The sequence below is a fragment of the Rhincodon typus genome, chromosome 1 (genome assembly GCF_021869965.1).
Source record: "Rhincodon typus isolate 14 chromosome 1, sRhiTyp1.1, whole genome shotgun sequence".
NCBI classification, from domain to species: Eukaryota; Metazoa; Chordata; class Chondrichthyes; order Orectolobiformes; family Rhincodontidae; genus Rhincodon; species Rhincodon typus.
Genome location: NC_063332.1, coordinates 6,054,197 through 6,069,584, shown reverse-complemented (window position 1 = coordinate 6,069,584; position 15,388 = coordinate 6,054,197). Strand labels below are relative to the sequence as shown.

Here is a 15,388-nt window from a genome sequence, read left to right as displayed (position 1 = left end):
ATTTGAGGAACGACACCTTATCTTCCACCTGGGCACCCTATAGCCCGGAGGATTCAACATTGAGTTCTCCAATTTCAAATAACCTTCCCACCCACTCCAAGGCTCCCCTTCCAGCCCGACCTCCTCCTTTCCATTCCATTTTCTGACCCTCCCTTCCAGCCATCAAACCAGATTCATCCCTCCCATCGAGCAACCAGGTCATACCTACTACCAGTGTCCACCTAACAGCACCAATCTGCTATTCCCCTTTCCCTTCTCTCTTTATCTGAAGCTCCCCTTACCCCTACATCCAGTCCTGAAGAAGGGTAATACCCAAAACATTGACTTCTCCTTTCCTCCAGATACTGCCTGATTTGCTGTGTTCTTCCAGCCTCCTGTTTGTCTACCTTGGATTACAACATCTGCAGTTTTTTTGTCTCTTATCATGGTGAAAACTTGGCAGGCCATTTTTATGTAGCTAGCTCCCCCAAACAACATTGCGATAATGTCCATGCACAAATATTAGTCAGTACAATCGTAGATTTCCCTTTGCATAATTGTCTGCCACCAATCATAATTGGATGTGGCAGGACTCGAGTGCTCAGATCTGATCCATCAGTTGTGAGATCGCCTAGCTCTGCCAATCATTTGCTGTTTATGTTATTTGGCATGCAAGTAGTTCTGTTTGGTAGCCTCACCAGGTTGACACCTCATTTTTAGGTATGTCTGGTGCGCTCCTGTCATGCCCTCCTGTACTCTCCATTGAACCAGGGTTGATCCCCTAGCTTGATGGTAATGGTTGAGTGGGGGGATATGCCAGGCAATGAGGTTACAGATTGTGCTGGAGTACAATTCTGCTGCTGTTGATGGCCCACAGCGCCTCATGGATGCCCAGTCTTGAGTTGCTAGATCTGTTCAAAGTCTGTCCCATTTAGCACAGTGATAGTGCCACACAACACGCTGGAGGATATTCTCAATGCAAAGGCAGGACTTCGTATCCACAAGTTCTGTGTGTTGATCACTCTTTCAGATACTGTCATGGACAGATGCATCTGCAGCTGGCAGATTGATGAGGATGAGGTCAAGTACATTTTTCCCTCTTGTTGCTTCTCTCATCACCTGTGTGCATCCAGTCTAGCAGCTATGTCCTTTAGGAAATGACCAGCTTGATCAGTATGCTGCTACTGAGCCACTCGAGGTGTTGGACATTGAAATCCCCCATCAAGAGTATATTTTGTGCCCTTGCCATCCTCAGTGCTTCCTCCAAATGTTGTTCAATGTGGAGGAGCACTAATTCATCAGCCAAGAGAGGACAATAATGTGGTAGTCAGCAGGAGGTTTCCTTCTCCATGTTTAACCTGAAGCCACGAGACTTGACGGGGTCTGGAGTCAATGTTGAGGACTCCCAGGGCAACTCCCTCCCAACAGTATGCCACTGTGTCACCCCGGCTGCTGGATCTGTCCTGCAAATGAGACAGGGGTGGTGATGGTGGTCTAGGACATTGTAAGGTACAATTCCGCAAATATGACTTTGCAGGGTCGGCAGGACCGTTTTATCTCTAATGCTGTTTAATGTTTAACATTCACCTGAGAAGGCAGGAGAGGCTTTGATTCAATGTCTTATCCAAAAGATCGCATTCCAGGCAGAGCAGAACACCCTCAGTGCCTTAGATTTTGTGCTCAATTCTCTGGAGTGGGACTTGAGCACCAAATTAAGATTCACTGGCAAAAATGCCACCCAATTGGTCAGGCTCATCAGCAGAGCTAGACTCCAGAGTGCCAACAAAAAATCAACCTAAGTCAGGAGACACCAGTAAAGCAACACTTATTCTTTGGAACTGATATATTGAAGTCATATCGAACTGAAAACATTTCTCTCTATATATGCTGCCAGACCTGCTGAGTTTCTCTAACCCTTTCTGACAGTATTTCAGATTTCCAGCCTCCTCAGTATTTTGCTGTTGTTTTGGAGGAACAGAAATGAGGGAAATGAGGAATTTCAGATTTCTGAGATCCTCAGGAGGAGGACCACACTGCACGGAGTTTGGATATTAATGAAAAGGTAGTACGTGCAGAAAGAAGCATGTTTGAAACACACTAACAGTTTAGGTGCAGATCCCTTATAGGAATGGTTCTGTTGAAGCGTCAACACTCAATGATATGTTTTTCTCTCTAGATTTGTAGATGCTGATAGACAAGACTGGGCATTTTTAGATTTCCTATTTAGCTTAAGTGTTTACCACTTTCTCTACCCCGTGTTCAGAGCAGTGTTTGCCTTATCCTTCACTGCCACCTGCAGGTGCTGGCAACAAATGCAATATTTTGCAATATCATATATATATTTAAAAAGTGGATTAATGCAAATATTCAAAATATCTGTCACTTAGTATCTATGTAGAAATCAGCAGAGTTAGCTGACTTTTCACCGGAACCAGCAAACGTTTGAGATGTAACAGGTATTTTAACTAATATAGAGGCAGGGAAAGTCTCGAACAGACAGTATCACAGAATCAAAGAATTATTGCAGTGCAGAAGGTGGCCATTCAGCCCATCGTATCCACACAGCTCCACAAATGAGAATTTTGGTAGGGAGTTCATTCTTCTAACTTTTCTCCAGACCCTGCACATTGGTTCTATTCAAGTCATCCCAAAAACCCTCCTGAATGCCTCAACCACACATCCAGACAGTGTTTTCCAGATCTGAACCACTGCTGGATGAGTAAGTTTTTTTCTCATACCGCATTTGTTTCTTTTGCAATTCACTTTGAATCCAAATCAGTCCATCTCGTTCTGGTTTTGAAAACTTCTTGTCAATCTTCTTGTAGGCTTCTTATCCCACAGAAAAAACAGCCAGCCCCTCAAATCTGTTTTCATACTGAAGTTTCTCATTCCTGAAAACATTCTTGTAAATTTCTTCTACTCTTTATGGCTTTCATTTCCTTCCTAAAGCATGACACCTAGAACTCCAAATAATATTCCAGCCAAGGTCTAGTTAGTGTCTTATGCAAGTTCAACATAACCTCCCCACTCTTATACTCTATGTTCCTCTTAACACAGTCCAGGATATTGTAGGCTTTATGGCAGAAGGGGCAGCATATGCAAATGAAGTAAGTTTGGGGATAAAAGGTGTATCAGCCAGCATAGGTGAGGGAAAATGTGGGTTTGAGGGTGATCTGCAACATTAACGTCTCCATCACATCTTCCAAATGGTGCAATGCATCTAACATACAAGCATTCCAAAGTAAGCAGACTCCACTCTGTGGATGTTATGGATACAGCTAGATCCCACACCCAGCAACAGTATGAACAATCAGCTAATCTGCTTGATCAAGAGAAGTACATAAGAGAGCTTTCAGCTCTTTGAATTGTGCCAAAAATAGTTATTAAACAGGTGGACAGGACGTCTTTTAAGCCATCATCTGAGAACACACTCATACAACATCATACTTAAATGTCAGCTTAATCTCACTCTGAGGCCTGAGGATAAATTTTGAAATCTCACATTTTCTTCAGCCTGTGCAGGCCACATTTTGTGGAATCTATTTTTTTCTTGGTGTCATTCCAAGACAGAACACACCAAAGTTGTATATTGTGTCCTTTCCCTGATCCTCTTGCTCCACATACCACCACAAATCATTTTAAAAGCAAACTGCAGTCTCTCAGTGCAATAAGTTTTCACCATCTGCTCCTCAGACCTGTAGAACATATTGCCAAGTTTGGCAACATCACTTCTGGGAGTGTACTTCAGCTGTACATAATGTTGTGACACAGATAATACTAGATCCGAGACACACATCTAATTGAGGACTTGAGGATGTAATGTCCTACACAGTACACTCCCTGTGGTCTTGTGACTACTTCAGTTGCATTGAGACTCGAGAAGAGCTGGAAGCATTATCCTTTAAGCAGAGAGAGCAAAGGGAAAATTTATGTTTTCAAAAAATGTGAGAAGTTATGTCAGATACTAAGGGAAAAATCAGTGTCTACTGGCTGATGTGTTGGTAACAAGACTACACAGATTTAAATTAACAAGCTATTTTGTTTACTTAGCAAGTGATTACAATCAGCATTAGTTTAAGGAGCAGTGAAAACAATTTCAACAAGAACTTTCAAAAGAGAATTGAACACACATTTGTAAAGGCAGAATTTATAGGGAAGGGCTTAACTCTTTCAAAAAGCCACCAGTGGGCAAAGTGGCCTCTGCCAGGTGAAGAGAAGGTAACTCTGAGTAGACTGGGTAATTAGTTATAGCCTACAAAGAACCATTACAATCTTGCTTCATTCCATCTCTAGAAACCAGTCACCTTTGGGAACATGGCGTGTATCGTTTTAGTATTAAACTCAATTAAAATCAACTTACTTGGGTGATTCAGCTAGATGAAGCAAGGTGCTGAAGGTATTAGCTGTTTTACCACTTATATGCCAGTCTATTCCCATGTTACAAGCAACCCTTGACCTTGCCTGACCAGGGTTAGTCTAAGTCACTCAATGTCCAAAGTGCCTGACACAAAATCCAGCAAAACGTAAAATCCAGCATTGCCTGAGTCCTGAGTTTTCCAGTTTTGAGACAACGTACCAGCTAAGATCCCGGAACTCCCTTCCTAACAGCACTGCGGGTGTGCATGCAGTACATGGACTGCACTGGCTTACCAATCACTTCTCAAGGACAACTATGAAGCCCAGCCAGCAATCCTCACATCCAATGCATGAATTCAAAAAAAGTTTTAGGTGCATCACTCTGCTAGTATTGGGCAAGGTAAAGAGCTCTTGAACTGCCATAGCTACCAGAAAGACTGAACACACTGTAAGCTCATTTTGTATCACAGTTTGACCATCCAGCCAACAGAATTAATCAAACCACATGACTTGAAAGGGTTCAGAAACAATTCACAAGGATGTTGCCAGGGTTGGAGGGTTCAGCTATAAAGGAGAGGCTGAGTAGACTGGGGCGATTTTCCATGGAGCATCGTTGGCTGAGGGGTGACCTGATAGAGGTTTATAACATCATGAGGGGCACGGATAGTGTGAATAGACAATGACTTTTCCCCAAGGTGGGCGAGTCCAAAACTGGAGGGCATAGGTTTAAGGTTAGAGGGGAAAGGTTTAAAAGGGACCTAAGAGGCAACTTTTTCATGCAGAGGCTGGTGCATCTATGGAATAAGCTGCTAGAGGAAGTGGTGGAGGCTGGTACAATTACAACATTTAAAAGGCATCCGGATGGGAACATGAACATAGAACATAGAACACAGAACAGTACAGGCCCTTCGGCCCACAATGTTGTGCCGATCTATTATCCTACTAAGATCAATCTACACTGCATACCCTACATTTTACTATACTCCATGTGCCTATCCAAGAGTCACTTAAAAGTCTCTAATGTATCTGACTCCACTACCATTGCAGGCAGCGCATTCCATATGCCCACCACACTCTGTGTGAAGAACCTACGTCTGACATCTCCCCTATACCTTCCTTAAAATTATGTCCCCTCATAATAGTCATTTCCGCCCTGGGAAAAAGTCTCTGACTATCCACTCTATCTATGCCTCTCAGCACCTTGTAAACCTCTATCGAGTCACCTCTCATCCTTCTTTGCTCCAATGAAAAAAACTCCTAGCTCCTTCAACCTTTCCTCGTAAGACCTGTCCTCCAGTCCAGGCAGCATCCTGGTAAATCTCCTCTGCACCCTCTCTAAAGCTTCCACATCTTTCCTGTAACGAGGTGACCAGAACTGAACACAATATTCCAAGTGTGGTCTGACCAGAGTCTTATAGAGCTGCAGCATAACCTCACAGCTCTTAAACTCAATTCCCCTGCCAATGAAAGCCAACACACCATACGCCTTCTTAACAATCCTATTAACTTGGGTTGCAACTTTGAGGATCTATGGATGTGGACCCCAAGATATCTCTGTTCCTCCACACTGCCGAGAATCCTGCCATTAACCCTGTATTCTGCATTCAAATTCGACCTTCCAAAATGAATCACTTCACATTTTTCTGGGTTGAATTCCATCTGCCACTTCTTTGCCCAGCTCTGCAACCTGTCAATGTCCCGGTGCAACCTACAACAGCCCTCCACGCTGTCCACAGCTCCACCAACCTTCGTGTCATCAGCAAACTTACTAACCCACCCTTCCACTTCCTCATCCAAGTCATTTATAAAGATCACAAAGAGCAGAGGTCCCAGAACAGATCCCAGTGGCACACCACTGGTCACCGAGCTCCAGGCTGAATAGTTTCCATCAACCATAACCCTCTGTCTTGTATTGGACAGCCAGTTTTGTATCCAGACAGCCAGATTTCCCTGAATCCCATGCCTCCCTACTTTCTGAATGAGCCTACCATGTGGAATCTTATCGAATGAACAGGAAGGGTTTAGATGGATATGGTCCAAATGCTGGTAAATGGGACTAGATTTATTTAGGATATCTGGTTGGCATGGACGAGTTGGACCGAAGGGTCTGTTTCCATGCTGTATAGCTCTATGACTCTATGACTCAATGAGGACCTGTTTTCACTGATAATCGTTAGGAATTCAAATGTGCTCCCCAAAAGTTTGTGGAAACAGATTCAATAGTAGATTTCAAACAGCAGACAGATAAAAAAACTGAGAATAAATTTGCGGGAATATGGAAAACAGAGCTTGGGAAGTGCCACTAATTCATTATCCCCATTCAATTTCCCACGCACAAAGCCACGTTGACAATCCCTAATCAAGCCTTGCCTTTCCGAATGCTTGTAAATCCTGTCCCCAGAATCCCCTCCAATAACTTATCTACCACTGAAGTAAGGCTCACCATCTATAACTCCCTGGCTTTTTCTTATAGCCTTTCTTAAATAATGGCACTACATTAGCCAACTTCCAGTCTTCCAGCACCTCATCCCTGACTGTCAATGATACAAATATCTCAGCAAAGGCCCAGCAATCTGTTTATTAGCTTCCCACAAAGTTCTGGGAAATACCCAATCAGGTCCCAAGGATTTATCTACCTTTAACTTTATGCTTTTTAAGACCTCCAGCACTTCCTCCCCTATAACATGAACATCTTTCAAGACATCACTATTTATTTCCCCAAATGTCCTAGCTTCCATGTCGTTTTCCACTGTAAATACTATCGTGAAATATTTAGTATCTCACCCATCATTTGTGATTCCATACATAGAGGCCACGTTATCTTTAATAGGCCTTATTCTCTCCCTAGATATCCTTTTGCCCTTAATGTACTTTGAAGTAGGCATTTGGTATGCTTGCCTTTATTGGTCAGTGCATTGAGTATACGAGTTGGGAGCTCATGTCCGCTTTTTGCCCTTCTAATTTCCTCCTTAAGTATACACCTATTGCCTTATACTCCTCTCGGGACTCACTTGATCCCAGCTGTCTATACCTCACATATGCCTCGTCCTTTTTCTTGACCACTGCCTCAATTTCTCAAGTCCATCATTCCCTACACCTACCTTGTTCTTCACAGTAACAGGAACATATTGTCTCTAAACTCTCGTTATCTCATTTTTAAATGCCTCCCAGTTCCCAACCATCCCTTTACCAGTGAATGGCCTTCCCTCAAATCAACTTTTGAAAATTCCTGTCTAATATCATCAAAATTAGCCTTATTTCGATTTAGGACTTTAACTTTTTGATCAAATCTATCCTCTTCTAAATCTCAAATGTTGCTTCCTGACAGGGTATTAGTCCCACTTCTTCATTCTCTCCCAGTAGTCCTGCAGGAATATTTCCCTTCAGCACCAATCCAATTTCCTTTAGAAAAATTGAACTTCTCACTTCCACTAACATCATTTTAATTTCTTTATTCATTTATGAGATATGAGCGTCACTGGCTCAGCCAGCATTTGTAATTTCCTTCCTAAAAGGAGATGTGTGAATCAGATGGGTTTTTATGACAATCGACAGTGGTTACATGATCACCATTAAGTTAACTTTTAATTCCACTTTTTTATTGAATTCAAATTTCACCACCTGCCTGGGATCCTTTCCTTGTTATGACCACTCACTGCTTAAAAATGACCTTCTCTATGTCATACATGCATCTTGCACACAAAGTCTTTTATCTGTATTCCCTAGTCCTGGATCATCAGCTAGTGGAAACAGCTTTGATTTAACGGCCTTGCCCAAAGTCAATCATGCACCTGTTACATTTTTTTTACACTCATTCACAGGATGTGGGTGTCACCGGCTGGGCCATCATTTATTACCCATAATCAATTGCCCGGACGGCAGTTAAGTGTCAACCATGTTGTGGTGGGTCTGGAGTCACATGTACACTGGACCAGATAAGGATGACGGTTTCCACCTCTAAAGGACATCGGTGAACCAGGTGGATCTTTCCCCCCACAATCGTCGATAGTTTCGTGGTCATCATTAGACTCCTAATTTCAGACAGTTATTGAATTCAATTTCCATCATTTACCATGGCAAGATTCAAACCCAGGTTTCCAGGGCATTATGAGGGTCTGTGATTAGTAGATTAATAGTCTGATTAATCCAGATTAATAGTCTAGTGATAATACCTAAATATCTTCTCAATCTCCTATGCTCCAAGGAAAACAACCTTAACTTCTCTGACCAGACCTTATATTGCCAACCCTTCATTTTGAGAGAAATTGAACATTACAGTAAAGATGTTATGCCTCAGTTATACAAGACATTGGTGGGACCACATCTTGAATACTGAATGCAGTTGTGGTCTTCTTATTTAATGAAGGATGTAAAAGTGTTGGAGGTGGTTCAGCAGAGGTTTACCAGGTTGATACCTGCAATGAGTGGGTTGACTTAGGAGGCAAAGTTGAACAGACTTCGCTGATGTTTCGAAGTGTGAAGATTATTTGGTTGAAATTTATAGGATCCTGAATGGTCTTGACAAGGTGGATATGGAAAGAATGTTTCCTCTTGTGAGGGAGTCCAGAACGAGGGGACAGTGTACAAAAATTAGAGGTCATTCACACAGGATAGAGATGAGGAAAAATATTTTCTCTCAGAAGGCTGTAATATTTTGGAACTCTCATCATAAGATGGAGGTGGCGGAGGAAGCAAGGTCACTGAATATTTTAAAGCTGGAGGTAGATGGATTCAGGCTATATAAGGCAATCATAGGTGGGAATGTGGAATTCCAAGTATGAACAGACCGGTCTTGATGTTATTTAATAGCAGAGCAGACTCAAGGGACTGACCAGGCTGCTTCTGCTCCTAATTAGAATGTTCATATTACTCTGCTACTGGTTGTTGTGCCTTCAGTCACCTTGACTCTGAAATTTCCTCCTAAAACCTCTTCACTTCTCTCTCTGTCCCTGCTCAAAAACCTCTCTCTTTGATCAAGCTTTTGGTCACCTGTTTTTGATAATGTCCTTTCATAGATTAGTTTCATAACATACCCGTAAAGTTAAGCTATTTGTTGAGGTGGTCTTTCACTGAAACACATGCATGCAATGCTGTAGATTTAGTTTTAACAATGAAGCAGAGTATACTAGGCAAAATAAATCTTTTGAAATACATGGTAAAATACAACCGCATTTACCCCAACATCATCACATTACAATACTCAAATACCAGAGCACATTCCCTTCCTTATCACATCTCTATTGTTTCTACAGTTATTAACTGTTCCTTTCAATTCCTGGTCTTGAGAGTTCGATGACCTCTTCCTGGAGTACCTCAAGGAATTTGATAACCTCGTCACTGAATTAATCTTTCTCAGTTTCAAATAACCCCTTCAGGGTTCTAACCAAACACTTCTGATCTGGAAAGCTCAATACAGACCCTTACAATGAGGTAGCCTATTTCCTAATCGTTCTGAACTACCACGTTCTTTAGCAGAACTGTTTCATACACCTAATTTCCACCAGGAACTCTGTGAACTGAACACAACTGTTTCCAAACTATGGCTTTTTGCCTCAAGCAAAAATAAAATCTTGCTCCTTCTAAACTGAAAGCAAGCTAATATTTGTTTACACTGTCGACTCCAAAAACTCTCAAAATACAAACAAATGCCAACTATCACCTCAGGGGCTCCTTCTCTCATACTTATGTAAAACTAACCTTGTGGTTCTAGAAATACTGACAAGTTCATCAATAAACCCACTCATACCACAGACCAAAACCCCTATGCTACTTTTTCAAAATTCAAACTCTAAAATAAATCATATTTTAATATGTGTAAAACACACAACTTGCATTACACAGAGACAGCAGGCTGCTATAATCACAGAAACCACAAATTGCAGAGTGGCCTTATGATTTCTCTGAATCTCACCTACAATCTGTAGTTAATGCTACATGATTAACCATTATCCAGTAACCGGGTTTCTACAGCAAAAATGGAAAGAATTAGAAATTATATTTCTCTCCCCACTGTTTGGGAGTCATAGAAATGTATAGCACAGAAATAGACCATTCAGTCTAACTCAACCATGCTGACCAGATATCCTATATTATCCAATCCCATTTGCCAGCATTTGGCCCATATCCTTCTAAACCCTTTCTACTCATATACCCATCCAAATGCCTTTTAAATGTTGCAATTGTACCAGCCTCCATCACCTCGTCTGGCAGCTCATTCCATATGCGCACCATACACTGCGTGAAAACCATACTCTTCATTGGCAATGGAGTTCTTCATTAGCAAAACCACACATTTCATTGAATAGGTATAATTCATTTCTTTTTTGCTGTAGTTGGTGGCTCCTCCTCTGATATGCTTTTCCTTAATTCAGGGGCTCTACTAGACTGGACCTTTTCTCACACATAGAATCATCAAAGAGGAAATGGCCTAGTGATATTATCACTGGGCTATTAATCCAGAGACCCGGATAACATTCTGGGGACCTGGATTCAAATCCCACCTTGGCAGATGGTGGAATTTGAATTCAATAAACATCTGGAATTAAGAATCAAATGATGACCGTGAATCCATTACCGACTGTCGGAAAACCCCACCTGGTTCACTAATGTCCTTGAGGGAAGGAAATTGCCATCCTTACCTGGACTGGCCTACATGTGACTCATGGTCTGGCCTACATTTGACTCCAGACCCACAGCAATGTGGTTGAATAGTGTTTTTATTTCCTTTATTCATTAATGGGATGAGGGAGTCACTGGCTGGGCAGCATTTATTGCCCAGAGGGCAGTTCACAGTCAACCCCATTGCTGTGGGTCTGGAGTCACAAGTAGGCCAGACCAGGTAAGGATGGCAGTTTCCTTCTCTAAAGGACACAAGCCAAGCAGATGGGTTTTTCCAACAATCGACAATGGATTCATGGTCATCATCAGATCCTTAATTCCACACATTTTTATTGAATTCAAATTCCACCATCTGCCATGGCAGGATTCGAACCCAGGTACCTGGAACATTATCTGAGTCTTTGGATTAACAGTCCAGCAATAACACCACTAGGCCATCACCTTCCCCCCACCATCGCAACCAGTGTTCTGCAATAAAGAATTCCATTCTAACTCATTCTTGCAGAGAAGTTCTTAAACACAGAACTCAAACATCTCCCTCCTCTAGTCTACAACACACAGGATCATAGAATGTATAAGGAAAGCATTGGACACATTGTACTTTACCCAATTAGTCCCCACTTGCCTGCTCATTCCAGACAACCTTACAAATTCCCCCATTCAAGAAAATTAAAGAGCTCTTTAAAATCCTAGCTTTGGAGCAGGTTTTTGATCTATAAAGTTCAGTCTTAAATTTTATTGTCCCATAACCCTCTAAGAAGCACTTTAGGCATTTTATTATGTTAAAGATGTTCCCTAAAGTTATGGTTGAAACTGCTTCTACCACCTTTTCAGACACTGACTCCAGATCAGCAACACTTTTTGTGTAAGAGAAATCTCTTCATCTCTCTTCTGGCTTTTGTACTGACTACCCCTGTATAATAAATTTGTCTCCTCGGTTCCGAACTCTCCCACCACTGAAAACATTATTCCCTTATTTACGCTATCAAAACCCTTCATAATTTTGAACACCTCCATCATGTTTTGTCTCCTCTGGTCTGAAGTAAGAATGTCCCAGTACATTATATCCCTATTTAATTTATCTCTCATTGTGCTATATTTTGACATTGGTCATGTCCAGCACAATGGACCTTGGCACTTCATCTAGTTATTGCTGCTGAAACAAAGAAATGCATTCAGAGGCCCCAGAGCAATATTTAGCTCCTTGCATAGGTCTCTACGATGCAACATCCATCAGATTCCAATACACAGAAAATCATTTTTCCAGATGTTGGATAATGAAAAGCACTTGGGTTTTGGAAAATGTATTGTGCGCAGAATTTCCAGCTAATCAACTGCAAATTTCACTACAAACCCACCACACTGATGTCAAAAATTAGCTTAAAGCTGAACAGCCATGAAATGAATCAAGTGTTCTAAAGAGGGAAAGAGGTGGTGACTCTGTACTTTCAGAAGACTATGGGACATTAATAAAACAACAAAGTGCATTTTACAGTGCAATTAGCATAGCAAAACCAACCTCTCTAGGAGCATTGGTGAACAAAATTTGTCACCAAGCTATAAAGTGAAGTAGGTTTAAGTGGCAACTTACAATTACAAAGAGAAAGGATAAAACCAGAAGAAACAATCGTCTGCAAACCAAATATTCAAACTATGACATGAAACTGGTGAAGATTGTCTTCACCAACAAATGGGGGCAGGTGCAAGGATCCAACCAAGTCACCCTTAATATCAAGGTAATATGAAACTGAGTGTGGCACCAATCAATTCAAATAAAACTGAAGTTAGTGGATAAGGAAGAAAACTTCAATGACTGCAATATGAAGTGTCTGCAGCACTTCACCAAGATGTCTTTAGTACCACATTCCCAACCTGGGAGCTCCACCACCTGGAAAGTTGAGAACAGAAAATGCATAGAAACACCTTCAACTCAAAACTTTGGAAAATAGTCACACATCATTCTTCCTTCACCTTGACAGGAATAAACACACAGAATGCTAACAGTATTGTGAAATATCTTCAACACACAGAATGGTTAAAGATGACAGTCCATCAACCCTGTCTGAAGGGTAAATGGGGATAGGCAACTACTGGACCTGTCAGCAACTCGCATATCCTGAGAGTAATAAAACAAAAATTTCCACTTTTGCCTGCTGATTGCAATCACCCAGCTTTAGCTACAGCATTTTTGTGTTTGCAAGTCACTATAATTTATTATTTAATTAATTGACTTTGAACCACTGCAACACCAGCTAGTCACACAATGATGAATCTTGCACGGATGAGGCATGTTCTATTTTTATACTCTTTTGAACTTCAAAGATCAGCAAAAATAAATTCCTGGACGAAATAATTCAAAACCATTTGATCAGCCTGCCCTACATTACCCAACATGCTTCACATCTCTGAAGTCGTGAATCCCACTTGACTCAGAGGTTAGATTTCCTGCAAACCTTCATATCCTACCACAAATCCTCGCGGAAAATTTTCTATTTTTATCCTCTTGGATGCACTCTCTGCTTCTACTTCACCCTCATTTAATTGTAATTAGAACTCCACAAACACATTGCTGTGCGAGTAAACCTGTAAGTGCATAACATAGGTAGAGCTGAAGGTGAATTGGACATCTCTGATAACCAGTGTTTACAGTCACCAGACAATCTAAGTCAAGGTTGCAATTTACCTTTTAGTCTTCAGTTGCTCCCGTAATTTACTGTACATCTCCAGTACTGAAAGAAAAAGATACAGGTCAGACATTGAAATAAGTAGTTTGCCATGCAATTATTTTGGTTATTATGAGATCCCACTTTCTTTCAATACTCCTTTCATTAACTGTTTCAATACTTACACTTTTATTTCACTCTAACACTAAATATCGTACAGATGAAAGAAAAGACATACTGTCAGAGGTTTTCATCTTGCACGCATCAGAACAGATATGCAGAAATAACAAATATATATGACTTTTATTACACTTACGTTTTATTCCTCCAGTCAGTGGATGTCAAAACAAACAGATGTCAATCACCATACTCAAGGGCTTCCAAGATTCTTTTTTCTGTTCATTCCTAGAATATGGGCTTTGCTGGCTAGGCCAGCATTTATTGCCCAGACCTAATTTACTCAGATTTTGTTATCCCCAACCTGAAATTGTCTGATCTTAAACAAATGCAGGGCATGAAATCTGTAACCATGTTATGCAGAAACTCTAACTTGCGCCTTCACGCCAAGTGTGTCCATCAACTTTGCTAAAACCACCAGCTACTCATGTATTGCAGTGAGAGGTTTCCTCTGTTGTTTATTTCATTACAATTACCCTACAGGAGACAGCCTTGGCTCATGGAGAGAACTCAAGTAAAATGGAAAAAGTCCAAGCTCCCAATGAAGATCGAGACAACAAGGTGCAGAGCTGGATGAACATAGCAGGCCAAGCAGCATCATAGGAGCAGAAAGGCTGACGTTTCGGGCCTAGACCCTTCATCAGAAATGGGGGAGGGGAAGGGGGTTCTGAAATAAATAGGGAGAGAGGGGGAGGCAGATAGAAGATGGATAGAGGAGAGGATAGGTGGAGAGGAAACAGACAGGTCGAAGAGGCGGGGATGGAGCCATGAAAGGTGAGTGTAGGTGGGGAGTTAGGGAGGGGATAGGTCAGTCCAGGGAGGAAGGACAGGTCAAGGGGGCGGGATGAGGTTAGTAGGTAGGAGATGGGGGTGCAGCTCGAGGTGGGAGGAGGGTATAGGTGGGAGGAAGAACAGGTTAGGGAGGCGGGGAGGAGCTGGACTGGTTTTGGGATGCGGTTGGGGGAGGGGACATTATGAAACTCGTGAAATCCACATTGATACCATTGGGCTGCAGGGTTCCCAAGAGGAATATGAGTTGCTGTTCCTGCAACCTTCGGGTGACATCGTTGTGGCACTGCAGGAGGCCCAGGATGGACATGTCGCCTGAGCAATGGGAGGGGGAGTTGAAATGGTTCGCGACTGGGAGGTGCAGTTGTTTATTGCGAACCGAGCGTAGGTGTTCTGCAAAGCGGTCCCCGAGCCTCCGCTTGGTTTCCCCGATGTAGAGGAGGCCACAACGGGTACAGCGGATGCAGTATACCACATTGGCAGATGTGCAGGTGAACATCTGCTTGATGTGGAAAGTCTTCTTGGGGCCTGGGATGGGGGTGAGGGAGGAGGTATGGGGGCAGGTGTAGCACTTCCTGCGGTTGCAGGGAAAAGTGCCGGGTGTGGTGGAGCTGGAGGGGAGTGTGGAGCGGACAAGGGAGTCACGGAGAGAGTTGTCCCTCCGGAAAGCAGATAAGGGTGGGGAGGGAAAGATGTCTTTGGTGGTGGGGTCGGATTGCAGATGGCAGAAGTGTCGGAGGATGATGGGTTGGATCCGGAGGTTGGTGGGGTGGTACGTGAGGACGAGGGGTATTCTTTTTTGGTTC

At 42.3% G+C, this 15,388-nt stretch overlaps 1 protein-coding gene across 1 annotated transcript in view; it reads right to left on the bottom strand.

Moving 5' to 3' along the window:
* LOC109914088 (exocyst complex component 6B-like) overlaps positions 1 to 15,388 on the bottom strand; it is a 167,973-nt gene that overhangs the window by 101,836 nt on the left and 50,749 nt on the right. The window contains exon 5 of the mRNA XM_048601070.1: positions 13,637 to 13,682. Within this exon, the coding sequence (XP_048457027.1) occupies positions 13,637 to 13,682 (46 nt within the window). The remainder of the gene's footprint in view (positions 1 to 13,636; positions 13,683 to 15,388) is intronic.